The 21,062-nt window shown below is 37.7% G+C and overlaps 2 protein-coding genes across 2 annotated transcripts; one reads left to right on the forward strand and one right to left on the reverse strand.

Moving 5' to 3' along the window:
* Nucleotides 1–717: 717 nt before the first annotated feature.
* LOC136258070 (uncharacterized) lies at nt 718–13,235 on the reverse strand. Its single transcript, XM_066051376.1, has 9 exons — nt 13,095–13,235; nt 12,989–13,030; nt 12,094–12,381; nt 11,325–11,455; nt 11,201–11,274; nt 10,950–11,127; nt 10,471–10,665; nt 9,915–10,019; nt 718–1,384 (listed from the first exon to the last, which is right to left on the reverse strand). The coding sequence occupies exons 1-9, from the start codon at nt 13,123–13,125 to the stop codon at nt 1,109–1,111; spliced, it is 1,320 nt and encodes a 439-aa protein (XP_065907448.1). The 5' UTR covers nt 13,126–13,235; the 3' UTR covers nt 718–1,108.
* On the forward strand, nt 13,225–15,428 carry LOC136258071 (D-aspartate oxidase-like). Its single transcript, XM_066051377.1, has 2 exons — nt 13,225–13,339; nt 14,244–15,428. The coding sequence occupies exons 1-2, from the start codon at nt 13,321–13,323 to the stop codon at nt 15,245–15,247; spliced, it is 1,023 nt and encodes a 340-aa protein (XP_065907449.1). The 5' UTR covers nt 13,225–13,320; the 3' UTR covers nt 15,248–15,428.
* The last annotated feature ends 5,634 nt before the right edge of the window (nt 15,429–21,062 follow it).

A 21,062-nucleotide genomic window follows, 5' to 3' on the forward strand; every position in this document is an offset into this window, starting at 1 on the left:
CGACATGTAGGAACCCAGTCAAAGGTTAGAAACCAAGGCGAATGTTTGAAACCCACAATTAAAAACAAGTTTTTATAACTAACTTTAAAGTACATTTTACTAAATGTTATATGCAGTCGATGTGCTTGAAGTCTGAATAAATAACTCTCTAACCAACTCAAGGAGGTTTCTAACATGTCAGGAGATTAGAGACTTCATTAAAGATCAAAGCATACTATACATGCTACATTCTAATGATTACTATAAATCCTTGTTAGATGATCTACCTACATTTTTGGTGTATCTAATGGACCTTATCCAAAATGACGACAAAATGGCCGTGGGCACTTCGTATGTAATCACTAAATTGAGCTTTGTTTGTGGATTTCATGACATGGAACTATTGGATAATAAAGGTAAAAGGCTAGTTAGCATGATGTGGCGATGCAAAATAGTCCCAAAAGACAAAACCAGACTTAAGTTTTGGTATCAAAGCAAAACCATGCACATTTGTCTTGTAATTAAGTCTGAATACCTCGATCACCTTGCCCCTTGCTGCAGTATGTAAATGTTAACATAGCGAACCGCCATCTCTCCCAATACCCCCTGTACAAAAGTGTCCACACTATCGGCTGCCATTTGGTGCTTTGACGTCATTGCGGATAAGTTGTAAACGTGCCAATCAGGTAGACAGGTTGTACATTTATATCATATCATAATCGTACTCATCTAGACATCCACTGTTATTTGTACTTTAGATAAACTGCTTGAAAGATAACTCCTTGACTGTAGTAGATATATTCAGTTCTACATTCATAATATACTTGATGTTCAGGATGCATTCAATTTGAAGCTAAAATAGTAATACTAGCACACTCCCCTTGTACAATTCTAGATCTGTCAGGTGATCCATCAAGTTTTTACAAAATCATGAAACAAATCTGTGCATTCTTCAAGGTATCTAAATCATATAAAGGGTGTGACCTTTCCTAAGGCACCTAGCCTAATAATCTGATCAATGATAAACAATTTGATATTACATCTTTTACCAAGGATTTGTTTTATTTTTAAAGGTCATGCCTCTTTATCTGGTTTAGATGTTTTGCAACATATATTACAGTAGTTATTACTATGTAACATCAGTCTCCTCCCATAATAACGATGCAAGTATCTTTTCAATAATTCCCTGTATTTTGCTGGACCACTGATTAACAGCTGTTAGCTTCTGTTCTAGGACTTGTTTGTTATTTAGGATGATTCTTCTTTCTTCCTGTTCTGATTCTGTCAATGATTCCAGTGATGCATCATCATCATTTGTTTGTGTAGCTATTTGTTCTAAGCATGACTCTAATAGTTTCACTATAGCTGGTAGGTTATTGAATAGTTCCATTCCATTCATGTATACCTATTCAGCAAATTCACAAGTTCTCCATAACACAGGCACACAATTGTTCCTTATACATACATTACACAAATGAGTTGTAGGTGTTTGTGGATGAAGACAAAACCAAATTTAAAGGTTTACAATAACACATGTACTTAGGTCAATGCACAATTGATAGGTGTACCAATAATCGGATTGGATCAGTTACCAATCTGGCAATTTCTATTATATCAGTAATCAGCACAAATGCTGCAAGAACTAATTTTGCTACCAATTTCAGCAATTAGAAAGCTTTTTTGTTCACTACAAACAAATAAGAAAGCCACTCATATTACTGTATTTGTGCTACAAAGCTCAAAGTTACAAAAAACCATATGAGTGCACATGTGAATACTGCTGGATGAATTTGCTATTGTGACAAAAATGGTGGTCATACGATGCTTAGCCTCTAGCCTTGTCAGGAAGGGAGGGGGGTGGGGGGCAGGCAAACAGGTTTTGGCATTTTTAAACAGGCACACGCCCCATTACTATAATTGTTTTGGAAAAGTGTGTGTGTTTGCGTGCGTGCGTGCGTGCGTGCGTGCGTGCGTGCGTGCGTGTGTGAGAGAGAGAGAGACACACACACACACAGACAGACAGACAGACAGACAGAGTCTGTGTCATTTCACCCATGTGAGCTAACAGTGTTGTGTCAAAAACAGCCTCCATATGTGAAATGAAGGCTGTACAGAAGCAGTATAAACCTTCCTGTTAGGTAAGCTTTCATATCCGGCTTTGTAGGCCAGGAAATAATGAATCACTTTGAAGAGAAAGTAGGTGTGCCCCGTACTTATGCGTACAAAACTGAAGGGCAGCCTCAAGGCTTTCTCAAAACTATTCACGTGAGAAAACACTATAAAGTAGTTGAAAAGATACTTCTGTGGATGATTTGCAATTTAAAGTGGTTTGTTAAAGTTGTATATGCTTCCTTAGCAGTGCATAGCAACATAATTACCGAATTACAAAACAATTCAAGAATTATAAAACACACTAAACTACAGTATTTACAATCTAATTATCTAGCTGAATTAATAACATGAATATGGATTAATTGCCTCTTTGGTCAGAATGGGATAGTATTAACTGCATGGATACCTGGTTTTTAGAAGTAGCATAACATCAACTTGTTTGATTTATTTTATGCAGTATTGACACATGCATGAGGTTTTGTTTTCACACAGCAACCATGTGGGGCATGAGCATGATCACAGCCAGTTCTAATCATTATTTACCACAAGAGGACAGGAATGGTGCCACCTTTGGTTTCAACTTAATTTTGTAAACATTGAAATACTCTAATAGAGCAGTCAGAACCTCCCCTCATGAAGACGCTAAATTTTTGCATCACGATAAACTGCTACACACAACGTCACACAATCACGTACAATGTCACATAGATATATTTAAAAAGAGATGCAAATGTTAGTAAGTAAAAGTAGAAGGAATTGGTGTTACTCCACTTACTCAAGGGAAACAGGACAAATGTTTCCAGTAATTCACTGCTCACCCTTTGCTCACAATCATGAATCTTATAACAACCCGCTTCTCTGCCATCGACTTACAAAACACGTCACAGTAGCAATTTAATGATCAAGTGTGCACCCATTACTAAGCAGCCGTAGGCACACACCAAAATTCTTAAATTGCTTTGCACAATAACTTGCAATGTTTTCCCCACAAGTGAGAAAAGAATATTTCTTTCGCAAATCATTCCTACTATACTGTATAGCAGGCATGGGGCGAAGTACATGCAAAAGTACTTAAGTAAAGTACAAGTACTTTGACATTTGTTGAAGTACAAGTACAAGTACATGACATTGTTTTAAGAGAAATACTTAAGTAAAGTACAAGTACTTTTGAAAGTATTTAAGTACAAGTACAAGTACAGATTATGCTTACAGTGTTCACGATTACATTTATGTAGTTTTGGTTGCACCTAATAAAACTGTGAAAATCTGCCATCTGTAAGGTGAAATCTTTCAGGAGTAAATACCTTTCCTGCAATGCTAAAGGGTCTCTCAACAGGCACAGAGGAAGATGGTACTCCTAGAATGTTTTTTGCCAACCTTGAAAGCAGAGGATATAATCTTTCTTCTTAGCTGCTATAGCTTCCTGCTTCTTATAATGATTAACTAAATCTTTCAGGCCAAAAGCAGTACAACTGTTTCTAAGATCAACAGAGAAATAAATCAGAAGATGGGAAACCTTTTAAATCCTGTTTTTAGAGCAAATGCAGCAATTGTGACTTCGACCAAAAGCTGACCATGCCAATCCAGGAATATATTTATCTTTGAGCCAATATATATATATATAGCTACAACTTATTTCACTTATACATATGTGAAAGGACTTCATTGTACTTCATGTACTTCAAAGTACCTATAAGTACTTTAAGTACCTTAAGTACATCGCTTAAGTATAAGTACAAGTACATTACATTTGTACAAAAAGTATTTAAGTATAAGTACAGGTACTCAAGAAGGTGTACTTAAGTGTCCTTAAGTCCAAGTACCAAAGTACTTTGCCCCATGCCTGCGTATAGTAGGGATTAGAGGTGGACCGATACCACTTTCTACCGATACTTCCGATACAAGTATTTGTATTGAAATTATCTGCTGATACCGATTCCGATACTAATGCACTTGTCAATTTCATGCCCCACCCCCGGGCATCCCCACACCCCAGGCGGGGATTTGACATTGCTTCTTGTCCCCACCCCTGGGGCAATTTGACAGTTGTCCAATTCACTGACCGATTTTCGGTAGTTGCATTTCTAAACAATAAAATCACACTTGCTATAATTTTACTAGCTACAGGGCAGGTTTATTACTAGTCACAAGCATGAAATATGCGCTTAGTCATCTTTGAGATGTTGTCAAATCCCCTACTATGGGGGTGGGGACATAGTGGGGATTTGACAGCCGATTTTGTCCCAGTAGTGGGGAATTTGACACCACAATTTGTCAAATCCCCTGTATTCCCCCCCCCCCCGGGGGTGGGGGTGGGGCATGAAATTGACAAGTGCATAAGCATTGAAGCCTAGACAAGTTTACTATAGAAATTTCACTGTTGTGATACATAGCTAGCTATTAAAATATCAGAAATTGTGCAGTTTAATTGAGAAGTGATGATCTCAGTTCAATCAAGTTTCAAAATATTCATTGTACAAACAGCTAAACATGATAAACATCATTGTGTGATTACTAATTGCTTGATTTGAGGTAGTTTTCTTGTAAGCCTTATTAATTAGGTAACTAATTGCGTGGGTGGATGATAGTTTCTAAACCTTTTCATGAAAAAGCAAGCCATTGGCAAGTAATCATAAACTTATTTATTCGAGAAACGTCATTTGATTACAAAGGATTTACGTGCTCTAATATATTAGAATAAACACAGAGCAACTTGGAAAAGAGTAATGCTTTGTTTTCACTACTTTGTTAGCCCAACTAAGTTATTTGCTACTGGAAACTTAGCTAGAGATGGCTAAATAAAAGTGGTGAGTGTCTACTGGTGGTATCTGTACCTTTCTTTGTATTACCAATACCGATACAATAACCACTGGTATTGGCATCAATACCAATACTGGTATCCATAAGGACCACAAAGGAGTAGGCGTGGCCCATGAAAAAACATCACCCAAAACCAGCCTTACTTTTCCCAGATGACGATGAGGCAGTATTGATTAGGCAAACAAAGCCTGAACAAGCCTTCAGATCGACTCGAAATGCTTTCAACAAGTTGCTACAGAATTTTAAAAAATGATTTAACGGAATTTTCTACTTACTGACTGCCTGATGCCTTCAGACAAATGTAACTTGATAGAGCAGTTTCAAAGCCATGGTAACCAAATATTACATACGTGACCACACACCCCTGTTGCCATATTTTTGTACCACCTGTGAACACGTGGTACTGCTGAAACTGTTTACATTGGTCAAGAGTTTGTTCAGGAAGACTCAGTAGTGTGAATATCATTACTGTGGTTAATGTTACCACTGTTGTGCTTCGTGGCTGACTGTTTGATCATGGTTAGATGTGCTATAATGGGTTGTTCTAACAAGTCCACAAGGGATAAATGTTATTTTACAAGCTCCCTGCTATAATTTGTCACCAAGGGCAGCAAATGCTTGAGATAACTAATGAACATCACAGGGCATGGTTAACAGCTACATGTATCTCCAGGGAGGACCTTACAGATGACAAACTAGGGAATGTTTTTGTTTGTGAGCATCATTTTGCACAGGAGGTAAGTATGCATGACTAGATTATAGTCTTAGACAGCCTGTTGCCTTGACTACTTGCATTCGTGATTTTTTTGTCATCCGTCATGAGTTATGGTTGCAGCTACATGTAATTTTATTTTTAAATACTGGTTAGCTACTTAGTAAATGCTATATGTTGTTGTAGTAAAGCCAGCTAATACAATGGATAATGGACTGGTTTCCCACCAGGGAGTTAGGACATTACAAAGTGGATATTGCTGCTTTGGAAGCTGCACAGCGTATACAACTTAGATACAAGAAAAAGGCTGCAATTCAGTTACAGTAGCACCTCAGAGTGTTTCGACTGCTTCCATAGAGCTTCAGACAGATGATAATGATTGTGATGTAAACCTGGAGTGTATTCCAGTTACAGAAGCTAGTGCGGAAAATGTACAGGTGACCTCAGTAGTGGAGCCAATGACAATCAACAATGACACACAGACACTGGAGCCAATGACAATCACACAGGCGCTGGAGCGAATGACAAGCAACAGTGATACACAGACAATGGAGCCAATGACAAGCTACAGTGACACACACACACACTGGAGCCAATGACAAGCAACAATGACACACAGACACTGGAGCCAATGACAATCACACAGGCACTGGAGCCAATGACAAGCAACAGTGACACACAGACACTGGAGCTAATGACAAGCAATGATGACACACAAACACTGGAGCCAGTAATGACATATGACTAAGAAACTCAAACACCTAAGCAAAAGAGAATGATGTGTGACAAAGGAGTACAGACAGATGACAATGATTTCTTTTCTGAAGTCCTTTTCTTTCAGATGACTCAAAAGTGCAATACTACACTGGTCTATCAAGTTACTTATTACTAAAACTTTTGACCTGGTGATGAGTCCTTTTGTGCATGGTGATAAATGATCTTACTATTGGAAATCCTTTTTAGTAGTCCTTCTCAAGCTAAAGCTAAATTTGGGGTTTCAGGACATTGCCTACAGAATGGGAATATCTAAAACCACTGTATCCAGACAATTTCACAAGACTTTAGATGTCATGTATACTCAGTTAGAGTGGCTAATCAAGTGGCCTGAAAAAGCAGAGTAGTAAAAAACAATGCCTAATTGTTTCCAGGCTACTAATGGAACCAAAGTTGTGGCAATCGTTGATTGTTATGAAATCAAAATAGAGACACCACCCCATCTAGTAGCAAAAGCTGCTACATGGTCTCAGTATAAAGATGTAAACACAGCCAAGGTTTTATTGTGATGTGTCCCCAAGAAGTTAAAACTTACATTTCACAACTTGGGGTGGAAGAGTGAGTGGTAATTTTTTTAACAGTAAAGCCAGGGTTTCTTAATAAACTACTACCTGGAGATGTAGTGCTAGCTGACCAGGGTTTCGACATATAGGAGGATGCCTTTACTAGAGGCTGCACTCAGTTGACTCCAATCGACATAGAGCAAACAAGGAAATTAGCTAACTTACGCATACACATAGAAAGAGAGTAATTGGCTTGACAAAAAAATTTTTTTAATGAGCTTCATGCCTATCAATTTTTCAGCTATGAATAACTTGTGCATTTCTGTAGTTCCAAAGGACTGGTCTGTTATTGTAGTATCATTACAAACTTCTGTATTTCACACTATGACAATAATATTGGAAAATTGTACATAGACTGTAAAAAATTACTGTCAATAGTCTTGATACATTACTTTCTAGATCATTTACGTACGTGTGAACACTGGAATTCTCCTGCAATCTGGGCAATACCACTTGCAGGAACAGGGTTTTGATATTTTTAAGCAAGCGAGATGAAACCATGAGCCATGCTTGCAGTCGGGATTATCACAACCAACCATTTCTCCACCTATGTCTATTTTACAATAACAGTATGTGTATTCACTGTTAACAACTGAAGCTCATGCAGTCTGATTTGGCATTACAACCTCCCTAGAATACCATTTAGCTGGGAGTTCAGGGAGTACACAAATTTTGAAAAAACTTGAGCATTGTCAATACATTCTCCTATTTACTGCTCATCTGGATAAATTCATTCATGATATAAATTAGGATTTCCATCACTGAATGTCACTAACACAAAGTCGCCATAGTCAGCTGAGCACACACATAATTGTGTCTGTATCTGGTAGTAACAGGAGTGCTTTTTTGAAAGCTTTTCATCTTCTAAATAAGACGCTTGATATGGATCTTGCTCTCTATGCAGTAAGGACATTTTATTTCCAGCACACCATATCTGCAACAACTACATTGTACAATCCCATCAGGGCTGGCACCAATATACGTATGGATGATCTCTGTGAATTCGAATTGCTAAACCACTATCTTGATACTCAAAATTTGGTTTATCACATCTATATATGAAATTCTTGCAATGGCTTCACGTTCACAACCCCATGTAGTTGCCCTGATAGTAAATTTGTAAAGCTGAGGATATCGATGATATGAGAGATTGAGCAGGGTTACTGATATCGGTACCACAGACAGACTTTATTTTGGAAGCAGTAATTCAACCAGCACGCTGCATATACCAAGCTGTGTTTCTGGCTTGGTTACGTGTATGAGTTTCAATGACATTAGCTTTCTCTTCAGTAATGGTCAATGGTATCTCATCACACACATCTTCTAGAAGTAAGTTCTTCATTATCTGGCTTGCGCAATAACTCACACAATGAAGGAGGAAGCTTGATAGCTGCTGAAGCAGGCCCTGAATGCATCAGAATGAGCAGGCACTATGGAACAAACCACTGGTTTACATTTAGCAATGTCACTTAGAAATAGTGATTGCTCTTCATCTGAGGGTGGCACACTTAAACTACCTAAAGCTCTAGCTCTAGATGATCCTGAGCTGGCAGAGTGCTCTTTGACTACTGGCACATAAAAATTTTGGTCTACAGTGTAGATCTGTAAGTGGTACAGTGTCATTTTTTATTGCAACTTATCCTGGATTTAGGCATATAGTGTATTTAAAACCATGTTATCCAGTATTACCTTTGACTTGTGGAAGTTTCATAAAAAACTGTTGTACTGGACTAGAAACAGTGTGTTACATTAATTTATTACATGGTTACATTACTGTTGGCATGACTACATCTTTAGTACTGAAAGCTTAACACTGGGTACCAGTACATTTAATGTTTTGACAGGACAAAATCTGTGTTATACTGGAAGTTTGACAGTACACTCAAAAAAATTACTGTGCCTCTATAATCGGGGATTGTCATCAACATTAGCACCCTGAAATGTCCAATACCTCAGGATCATCCTGGCATTGTTCATCCATAAAGCAACAGAAAGTTGCTCGAGCAGGTTCTTCCTTGCTAGCTTAGTAGGAACACCACTACGGGTGGTGGTACGGTCAACAATTGTCTGTAAAGTCTTTAAGGCAAAAGGGGTCCAGACTCCAAAACTTTCCACCACTAAGGGAATAAAATCAGATCCCACTTTCTCCACAGCTGCCAAATGGTTCTGAAACTGCTCTATAATGGCTAAGGCTATGGGCCTGGTTTTTCACTGTTCAACGTCGCTTTGGCCCGAGAGGTGCCTTTTGGCATACCGTAGTACGTACAATGCATTCTTCATGGACTTATCAGTATCCTCCTTTATGTACCATTCATCATTGACAGCGAAAAGAGTTGATTTGGCGGTAGCACATGATGGCTTCATTTTGTAATGGAAATTGTCTGTATTTTTCATAGTGGCTACTTTGATTGCAGAGGTGCTTTTCTAACAGTTATTGATTTGTACTGCTGTGTAATGGGTTGAACATAGCTGATAACGAAGCATAATGGATACTCCACTTCTCAGACGATAATTGATAGCTGGGGCATGTGCGCCATTTCTTTCTTTGATGCGGTATGCGTGGGTTCATCAGTTATAATAATTATTTATAAAAAAAGTTAACAAACAAGTACACAAAAATTTTCGGAATTTTCAACTAGAGTAGGGACCATAGCACATCCATAAAAAGTACTGAAGCAAGCTGGAGTAGTGCATGACATATTATATCACAGTAAAAGAATACGAAGTGTTATATCCCCACTGTGCATTTCCGTTATGGTATCTTGAACACAGTAGGGATATAACACTTCTTATTGTTTTACTGTGATGTAATATCATGCACTACTCCAGCTTGCTTTAGGACTTTTTATCGTTATAGTCCTTACTCTACTAAATTCCACTGTATTATAACACTCAATCTAAAACAAACTTGTTTACATGTTTACCTAAACCTGACAGTATAATGTTTTACTTACCTGGGAGTGGTAAGTTGCTACAACAGATGAAAATTCCCCAACAGATGCTGGTGAACTGGTGTCATTATCAATGTAAAGTTCTGGAAATCCATCCACCATTTTATACTACATAACATACAGTTAAAGTAACACACACAACACAGTAATTCAAATATAACACATGTTACATTACTATACAGCACGGAGCCTCTATCTATGACTAACCACCATTTACTGGATCTTACTTATGTTCTGTTTACTTTATATCACGTCCATACTGTAAATCACTTTAATATATAAAACAGATGTACAAACAGTTATAACATACATGTACAGTAATACGTTTCCTCTGAAAGAGTTAAAAGGTTACAAATACATACATATACGACCATCAGAAGCCATTCATCAAGCTTCTATAGAGTTCAAGTAAGAAGAAATCATATAATTGGGAAAAACAGTGGAGATTTTTTATTATTTTTTTGTTGTGAGCTTTTCTGACAAGTTTACAAAGGATTGGTATACCCAAAGAAAAATGTTCACACACTGCACAACAGTATTAAGTATGGGATAATGTTACCTTTAGGCTGGCCTGGTCTCTGGTCACACTACTACATAGTGCCAAAACACATTGCTCTATAGAAGAGTGAGAGGCAGACGTGATATCCGCAACCACACACATCTGTCTGAATTTTTGGACACCCTTCTGAAAGGAGTCATACTGTTGCTCCACTGCGGTCAAGCTCTTAGCACACTGAGCATTGACAGAATCCATCTATTGAATACGTACATAACAATTAAACAGCAAAGCCTTCTCTCTACAAATTTCTAAATCCAGTGTATTAAAAAGCGCATGTACATTCTATTAGGAAATATAATAGCATTGTCCAAAGTTTATTGTTTTGTGACATCATTTAGATAGTTAAACAGCAGCATATCTGTAGCATTCACATTCTTACATGTACGTTACTAAAAAAAAGCTAAAAGTACTCTTAAATTTGTCCTGTACATATCAATACATACCAATACAGACACAACACATATAAATCAGTTACTTACTTCTTTTACTCCAGTTAAAGACAAATTGTGTACTTCCAGCAAAGAAGACAACACTTTATCTGATGCAGCAACTGTCATATCCTTTTCCTGCCCATAAGTCTGCTCCAAAAGAAACTCCACCAGAATTTGAATAGCTTTATGTACACTGCCATCACCATTGCTGGCTGATACCGGAACACTGTGGTAGAAAATAAGAGAAATAAAACTATAACTTTAGATGCTGTATTAATGCTGTATTAATTAGAACTTACCCAGCAATAAATCCATTTTTAAGTGCAAATCCTTGTAACCGTTTTACTGCAATTTCTTGTGCATCAATGTACAACTGAATTAGAACACATTTAAACAAAAGGGTATCATTGATTTGTTGCTCACTCTATCTTGTTTGTTGCCAAGCAGCAGGAAGGGAATGGTAGGAGCAATCCTGGTATCCAAGTTGCTTATAATATCCTGTTTCCAATGTGTAGCAGCCTCTGTGTCCAGCTGTGCATCCAAATCTATAACAACTAGAACAGCAAATAATCCACATTATAAACACACCACTTTACACATGGTGATCTATGAACAGGTGTACCCTTAATTTTCTAGCACATCGCTTTGTGCACACTTAACTTTTTTACTCAAAGTATATCCCTTGACAGCATATGTTGCTCTTGGGAAAGTATATAGCACATCTGATTGGTATAGGGAAGGCATGGACAGCCCAATCAGCATACATATTCATCTGTCTGTGTATTTGTCCTGTATGTGTTTTTCATATATAACTACAATCATTAAATTTAAATTGTACAGTGTATATACGTCTATGCAGTCTAAATTAAAACTGTGCTATCAAACAGTACAGTAGTACTGTTTAAGTAGGATCTCCCCAAAATGGTGCACACCACCTAAAGTCCCACCTTTAAAAATCATCCTAGAAACGTCTTATGTGACAAAACTCACCTTTGTGGAATAATATTAGTCTATCTAACATAAAACAACTCTAATAGAACAGCCATCACACCGAGTACATGCATCTAGAAGCCCACGGAATGGTACTACGTTATATTACTGAGCAGTGACTATACCCACTCCTTTGCAAGCTACATTTTCATACAGCACTTGCGGCAATGCTTTAACTAAGAGATCGTCTAATACTGCTTACCTATTACAGCATCTACATTCTTGTAATATGTCTTCCTTAAGTCAACATCCTCTTTCCCTGGTAAGTCCCAAAGGGATAGCACCACAGCTTGTTGGCACTGCTTCTTCTTCCATAAACCATTAGATTGTGTGTCTCCATGTCCACCATTATTATGTCGTGTCAACAGTCTACTGTCAAGGAGCTTCACTACTGACCCTATTGTGACAGACATGGAGGGCTTGTAAGAGTAGTCGAACTGGTTTTTGGTATATCGAAGAAATATGCTTGATTTTCCTACAGCACTCTCCCCTACAGATCGAAGGAATGCAAACACACTGTAATGTCACATGTAATAAGCAAAACATGGTACAGAGGAGTCTCATGATCAATTATTTTTTTCTCCAAGAAATCAATGGATAACTTACAGTAAAAACAAATGTATGTACGTGCACTGTATGTAGACAATCCGTCCAAAACTACTCTAATAGAACAATCAATTTGACATTGTATAGTAAAGGCTCTTTGCTATGAATTGTCATGATATGGCACAATGGCATGTACATTTACTGATTTTGTAAACAAATGTGGATATGCATATTATGGAAATTTACTGTAACAGCTTTGCTAAAAAGATTATCACAGAGTCATTATGCCACAATCTTCTTAACCCACCAGCATTGCTGCAATAATGTGCACACTGATAAGCAGCATATTAGGCAGCTGGTATTATTTTATTGAGAAATTCACAGTGAGTAATATGGTAGTTGTGGAATGTTGAAGGTTATTAGCCTGTCGCATGGATAAAGCTGTCTACTGGCTGTCAAAGTTCATGTGGCATAAAAATTCATAATTATGGTCTTTATAACTTAATGCAATGTCAGCACTTTGGAAATACCACAGCTACGATTCTCCTTACCTACTATAATGATCTTGTAACTGGTAGGGCTTCTCTTTACAGCTATATAGTGGAGGTGAGAAATTTTCATCTACACTTTTCAAAACACATTTTCTATGCAACTCACTGGAGCTCAGAGTTGAAGAGCAGCTTCCCATTATGAGAACAACATCTCAAAAGTCACAAAATAGTCTTTAGTAAATCGTTACTCGTCCGATTCCAACTCCGCCTTTCGGCGAATCCTTTAGAATACAATTAATTATTTGACGGCGCGCGTTTAGTATGCTGACAGCGAGGCTGACAGTGCTGAGGAAGTAGATCTAGTGATTATCGACCTTTCACTTAGCTCAAGCATGGCAGAAGTAAACAAAGGTATGTCCTATGAACAAGAGAAACGTCAGGCTTACGCGAGGGCTTACGTTGAACGTATCCTGGAAGTAGAGGGCAAGCTGGAGAGAGCGTGATTTTCATCATTGGTGTTGTAGCTACTGGTTGTTGTTATCTGCTTTACCAGTGGACCTACTATTTTTTGCTAGGAAACTTGCCTCCATGTTGGCTGGGAAGTGGGGTGTTTATTACAGCAGATAATAAGTTGTGTTTCTGTGCTTTTCTTTAATCTGTTGTTATGCACCTATCAATATCAAACCCCACCTACCCCAGGTCGGGAAGAGGTGGGGATTTGCAAATGCTAGATGAGCTAATCTTCTCTAGGAATCAACGAGAGGAAATAATAAAACAATGAAAAACTTTACCACACTGTAGAGCAGTCAAATACTCTAATAGAACATCCATTATTTAAACAAAAGACCAACTCCTAAACTTCAACTTTGAACTCAAACCATACTGCAGCGTTTATGTTGTGCCCTTATATGAAAGCTAGTAGTTATCACTGCTATGATTTCGTTATAAAGTGGCTTATTCAATAAGGTTCAGTCGATATTATTGTCAAATTCGATCTCAGAAATGCCCCTACCCCCTAGATAAAGTGTGCTCCTCATGCTGAGTGTGCTTCTCACACTGCAGTACTAGTTGTATCAACCAGTTGTCACATTTTTTTGTCACCACTATAGATGCCCCTAGCTTAGCTGCCTTAGCACCTCCCCCACCCCCCCCTAGATCCGCTGGTTAAACTGGTGTGACATGTCAGCTTCTTGGGCTGCACAGTACGCTACCACCTGACTTGCATTATAAAAACAAGTACATAGTAATTAAATAAGCAATTTAATTACAAATTACATAAAAGAATTGTCTAGTGATGTTAACTCATTTCATACAGGAAAGAGGCCTAATGTAGCAGTTGTAGGAGCTGGTGTAGTTGGACTACCAACAGCAGTGATGTTAACTGAGAGTAAACTTCAACCACAGGTGACAATTATTGCTGAACAGTTCAGTCCCAACATCACATCTGATGCTGCTGTTGCTGCAATAAGGATCACAGACTATCAAACGTTTGCTAATGATCCACGAAAAGTAAAGTGGATTGGAGAAACTTACCAATATCTATCAAAGCTTTTCCCAACCCCACTGGCTGCAAGGCTTAATTTAACTCTATTATCATCGTATGCGATCTTTGATGAATACAAAGAGTATCCTGGAGTGAGAGATTTGGTGCTAGGATTCCGTTTCATAAGTGCAGAAGAAAAGAGAGTCCTTAACATTCCACAAGATAAAACCGCCTGCTCTTACTTAACATTCACTGTACCATGTGGACCATTCTTGGCCTGGCAGTTGGAGCAGTTCAAAACCAATGGAGGGATGGTGATTCAGAAGAAACTGAACAGCTTAAAGGAAATAGATGGTGAATATGATGTTATAGTGAATTGTACAGGACTTGGTAGTAAAGAATTGGTTGATGACCAGGAATTGTATCCGAATAGGGGACAGGCAATGCTTGTCAAGGCTCCATGGGTGAAGTATGTGATAAAAGAAGAATTTGATGGTGGCTCGTTTAGCATCTACCCTCGTAGTGAAGGAGTTGTACTAGGTGGTACAAAACAAATTGATAACTGGTCAACAGATGTAGATCCTGTAGATAGTGCTAACATATTAGCTGGGTGTTTAAAATATGTCCCCAGCCTTGCTCAAGCTGAAGTGCTTCATGAATGGGTGGGGCTTCGTCCAGGACGTAAACAGGTTCGACTTGAAGCAGAAGATCTGTCAGAGAATACTGTAATTGTTCATAACTATGGACATAATAACAAGGGATTTGCTCTCTCAATAGGCTGTGCCAAAGACACGGTATTGCTAGTTGAAAAGCATTTGAATGAAAGAGGATTTTGAAGTAAATTTTTAATTGTAATTTGATTTGTGGTAAATATCTTTAGAAGGTAACCACCATTTTTGTATTTGTTAGTCATGTGTGTTAATACAAAATTATTTTAAAAGAATTATCTGTCTCATCCCTGCAAGGTGATACAGTTGAGGGATTAGACAGGTGCAGAGGACATTATTTAGTGCATCACTGGGCACAGTGTATGGCTAACCTATTTTTTTGTTCGTTTTTTTTGTGCAACTTTATCAAACATTTCGTCTAACTATGCTCTTCCCTGCATCATTGTCACGTAACTGTTGTCATCTATGAATATAGCTACTACGACTATTGCTCCAGGCATGAGTTTGAAACTCCTTGGTAGTTAATTCATATGTATACAGCTGTCACGTATAGTGCTGTATTCTGTTCTGTGTCTCATCATAGGAACTTGTCTAAGCCAGTCAGTCACCTTTGGGCCAAAAAAAAATTTCTTGGGGAAAACATATTTCTGATCCAATAGATAAAAAGGTATGACAGCTGAATGATCCATTCTAATACTTCTTGGAACTTTTACATCACCAACGATTGGGAGGAGAATTTATACGATATATCTTTGACAACACAACTGCTTTCAGGAGCATAGAGATGTGTTAGAATTTTTCATGTGGGCACAGAAGAAATTTAAAGGTGGAGGAAAAGGTTTCCCCCAAATATAAAGGATAAAAGCGGTCTGGATACAATGGTACATTTACTGTTAGATGAAGCAGTATTTCTGTCTCAAAGCATATTTCTGACAAGAAACTGTAGAGTCAGTGGCTCGCATAGTGACACCTAGTTACTAATATAGATTTATCAGTATCCTTTTTGCCTGCCAGTGTATTAAAATGTTGTCTTTTATTACCTTTTTGTACCTTACCATGCCCACAGTAGTTTCCAATTTGTGGTCACATGTTGCCCGAGGTATCACATGCCGTTCTCTGCAACACTATGATGGTAGTTTTCTCTCTAATAAGCACCAGCACAGACTGAGGTAATAGTATGCATATGGTTGAACTCTGCTGCAATAAGAGTCACATCTGTGTGGCTTAAATCTGTTCAGGGTCAAAATTATAATTATCAAGAAGCTGATTCTGATCACAGCCACTCTTCTGCACAGCCTGTCAGCACCTGCCCCTCCTTACTCTAAAAGGGAAGGGTGGGAACTACCCAGCATGCAGAATATCTTCTGCCATATTACCTCTTCTCCATGTTATTTATTACAGTCTCTTAACAAACTCCACGAATTAAGGACACAATAGAAAGAACCTCCATAATAAGGACAAAAATTTTGCTCCCAACAGGTCTCATATTTTACCTTTGAAAGAGGAAAACCTCTATATTACACAAAAAATTCTGGGCCCCAAACCATAATATAGTCAGGTTCACTATGTACTTTTGTTCAAATTTTATGGGGATTAGCAAACCTATGCATTTTTGAAAAGCTTAGAGCATGTGGAATCTGAAAATCAATGTTTACATTTGCATAGATCTCTGCAAGGTCAACATTTTTTTAATTTCAAAATGGTAGCTAATAAAGTAAAAATTCCAATTTTAATGAACTCAATGGATTCTCTGGTGACATTTTTCACATCCCTATTCGTTAGAGGTGTTAGTTAATCAGAAATTTTTACAAACAGAATAGAAGAGCATCCATTATGCTGCAATAACTCAGGAATAATTTTTAGCAAAAATAATTGAGGAATATTCCAGATTAAATGGATGAGGTCTATGTATAACTGGTGCAAAGTATAAGTTTGGATTCTACTGAAACAGTTCAAGCCTAAAAACAGCACAAAAGATTGAGTTACTCTAATAGAGCAGTCACATATTCCAATAAAGCAGTCAACTTTGAGTCCATATTTCTAATGTAGCAGTCACTTTTGTGAAAATCCTAGCTAGTGTGCATATGTTAGGCATAAATTTCAGGAGAACATTCTCCTTTAAAAGTAACTTTGAAAAGTAGCAATTGGCAACTATGATTTCACCCTGACTAGATCCAAGAGTACTTTTGCACCAGTTGATGGCATACATTGACACAGTTAATTATGTCAAAGATAACTTTGCTCAAAATTTATGGGCCTACATAATTATTATTAGAAAGCTGAGAGCATGGAGATCAGTGAAAATCAATGCTTACATTTATGCAGATACCTACATGTTAGCAGTTTGAAAATATCAGTCCATATGGTGCAAATGTCTCCATATGTCATGAGCCTCTTATTTGCAACAAACTATTTCTATGTTCTTACACCCTTGTAGAATCCAGATAGCCTCTAAAGTGCTAAGAAACTTAACTTGGCAGATAGTTATTGCATGAAACAAAGTGAATTATCAACATTTAGATGTATAGGGTATAGCTACGTATAAAAACATCACAGCTATGTATCTACATACATATACGTATATGTATTAATACCGAATACAGTTAATTCAAAGATATGAGCCTAACAATCATCAGCACTGTTACTGTTGTCATTTTTGATGCATTATACAGTGCGATAGTACTATATATTAGGGATCATGCAGAATCTTTCCAGTTCAAAGTATCACCCTAAAACCAGTCTCAATTTCCCTTCACAACAGCTTAGCAGCATTGGTTAGGCACAGCCAAGCTCAAAAATGTCTTCAGACTAACCCCAAACTCTTTCTATAGCATTTTAAAAATTTTCTATTTAACAGAATTTAATGCTGACTGACTGACTGACTGACAGCCAAGTATAACTTGACATATGGACTTGATTTTGCCAACTACAGACATATAATACATGCATCGTGGGCTTGCCTTTGTCTTTGTGTTCTAGTTCTCTTTGTTGACAATGCAAGGTGTCAATTTACACTATATAGCATGATATGGCTTAACTGTGGCTGTGTAAGCTTATTGCCAGTATTTTCCATAGCAATATGATTGATAGTAGTGACACTTCTCATGCTGTTCTTTGTCTGCAATGCTGTGTAACGGAAAAGCATAGCTGAAAATGAAGTGTAATGGCTACCTCCATTTTTACTTCATAATTGATAGTTGGGGCATGCGACCAGACATATAATTATTATGTCAGGTTCCCTTCTTCCTTTTGATGCAGTATATGCGCTGGTTCCCCAGTCATAATTATGTTACAAACACAGTCCTACATTTAATCCCTATGGTTCAGTCTAATACAGTAGTGAAAAAAGAGAGGTTGCATATATGCTGCAGTGGACCCTAATTCAGTCGTGGTTGTAGACTGAATGAAGTATAGGGATTAAATGTCCACTAGTATATATGCAGATGTATGGGCAACCTCTCTTCTTTCACAACTTCTTATTATAGCAATTCCCTACTTTTTGATCCCTAATCCAACTTCAAAATTTTCATTTTTCCTTCTACTTGTATGTTTAAATCTTCATTTGTACCACACAACTATGCAAGGTAAATTGTTGCAATAGCACTAGCATTTTAGCATGGAGCAGTTACTTGTAAGCCTGTCATTAAAAACATGTTGGCTAGATATTTTATTACTGTGCCAAATGTCCTTGTTTATTTTTGTCATCTTCTGGATAAGAATCACTCCATCGACAATGGCAATATTTGGATTATTTAAAGATGTGTGATATACAATCATTCTGTCACTGGAAAAAGCAAATTTTCATTGGATTAATAGTTAGGTAACAGTGGATCCTATAATTTTCAAAGATTGTTTATCAATTTTAACTTGTCGGTGCATGCCTATATCTGGTGCATAAAATAACTCTTGGTGATCAGAGTAAATTCACTGTTGCCAATTGTTTATGTGAAAAGTAAACTTCCCTTTTAGGGGAGAGCAATTTTAAAATGAAAATTGTTTCAAAATTCATCTAGTGCTAATTATGCTAAACATACGTAAGCACATTAGCAAAAGAAATGGGCTCAAAAGTTGACTGCTTATATAAGTGACTGCTTTATTAGAGTATCTAAATTTTCAGCTTTTCAGTTTAGGTTTGAATTATTTTAGTAGGAATCAATTATTATACTTTGCACCAGTTATACCCAATATTTGTTCACTATATATTATTCCTGAATTATTGCAGGTGTTCTTCTATTCCCTTTGTAAAAGCTTTCAATTATTCATGATTAACTGTCTCACTTCTAATGAATAGAGGTGTAAAAATATCACTAGAGAACTAGAGAATTTGTTGAGTTCATTTATTAAATTTTATGTCAAATTAAACTTGATATGTTAGAATTTTCTTATTTTATTAGCTGTCACTTTGAAATTAAAAAAATACTGACCTTGCATGCAGGAATCTGTGCAAATGTAAACATTGATTTTCAGATTTCTCATGCTCTAAGCTTTCCAAAAATGTATAGGTTTGCTAATCCCCATAAACTTTGAACGAAAGTGTATTTTTGACCTAGTGAACCCTGACTAAGAGAGAGGTTCCACTGTAATGCCAACAGTTAATTTTTTTTTGTACCAAGAGTTAACTCTTGTTAGTACTTTACAGTGGCCAGCATTGAAGGTCTGAAAGTAACTTGTGCTGTAACTATGGACGGATTCAAGGTTTGGCAAGGAGGGAGGGAGGATATGGAGTAGCGTAGGGGGGTCTGGCGGGCTGTACTAAAGTCATTCAGTCACATTTCAGAAGATTTTTGATGCAAATCATACTGCTTTAAAAGATCATGTGCATATCATTTGCAAAATATTCTTAGGAGGTTAAGTATGCACATGCATGGGATACTGAGTACTGCAGATTCTATAGTTTTCATACTCAGCAACTGCCGGAGGATTCTCAATAGTGTTATATGTGGTGACTGTTCTATTAGAGTATTTGACTCACTGCTCTATTCCTGTAGCCGGAAAAAGCACCGGGGCTCGAAAGTACAGTTTAGTGACCCGGAAAATTGCAGGGAAGTACCCTACCCTTGGCTTGAACTGTAAATGACATGTAAATTTTATTTCGGCTTTTTAGACTCTCTAGCACTGCACAACGAAGAGCAGCTGTGAAGTGACCATCCTACCTTGACATCTGATGAACAGTACACTTTTTCAAGGGAGCTGCTGCATGGCTTAATAGATTTGATTTACCATCAAAACCCTGCTTTGTCTGAAGATGTAGTTCATCATCAGCATGAGATTTTTCATCATCTTTCTTCTGTCAAAGAGTGATCCTTATCTAACCAATTAGCTGTTGAATGCTGCACCAAGAAAGGTTCTTCTTCTTGGCTTACTGCTCTTCCTCTAGAGCAGTATGGCTTTGCACTTCATAAGGGTGAGTTCATTGATGCCATTTGTTTAAGGTATGGCTACATTCCATCATGACTACCATCTCACTGTATGTGTGGCAAGGATTTTAGCCTATCCCACGCCCTTAGCTGCCCACATGGTGCCTTTCCGATTATTCAGCATAATGAAATTAGGAATCTGACAGCTAGTTTAATGTCTGAAGTCTGCCATAATGTCCAGATTGAACCACAGCTGCACCCTTTGTCTGGTGAGACCTTGCATTATCGCTCTGCCATTCAGGATGATGACGTGAGGGTAGACATCGGAGCTTCTGGCTTCTGGAGGTGCCTATACCATCATACCTTCTTTGATGTGAGGGTTTTTAACTGCTTTGCAGCTTCTAATCATTCCTCTACACTATCTACTACTTTTCAAAAACATGAACTAGAGAAACATCATGCCTATGAGGAACGGATTCAAGAGGTGGAGCATGGGAGTCTTACCCCCCTTGTTTTTCCACTTCAGGTGGCATGGGAAGGGCTTCTACCACCACTTATAAACATCTTGCCTGCCTGCTGAGTGAGAAGTGGAATTCCCCATGTTCTGTGGTGATGGGCTGGCTCCG

Source organism: Dysidea avara, chromosome 6, assembly GCF_963678975.1.
Source record: "Dysidea avara chromosome 6, odDysAvar1.4, whole genome shotgun sequence".
Classification (NCBI taxonomy): domain Eukaryota; kingdom Metazoa; phylum Porifera; class Demospongiae; order Dictyoceratida; family Dysideidae; genus Dysidea; species Dysidea avara.

What these genes read in the sequence shown, in the direction of transcription:
- LOC136258070 (XM_066051376.1), bottom strand. Translation starts at nt 13,125, where the DNA reads ATGGGAAGCTGCTCTTCAACTCTGAGCTCCA. An exon ending in CTCTTCAACTCTGAGCTCCA is followed by an intron (nt 13,031 to 13,094) that starts GTGAGTTGCATA and finishes TCCACTATATAG; the next exon opens with CTGTAAAGAGAAGCCCTACC. An exon ending in GAATGTAGATGCTGTAATAG is followed by an intron (nt 11,456 to 12,093) that starts GTAAGCAGTATT and finishes TTGCTGTTCTAG; the next exon opens with TTGTTATAGATTTGGATGCA.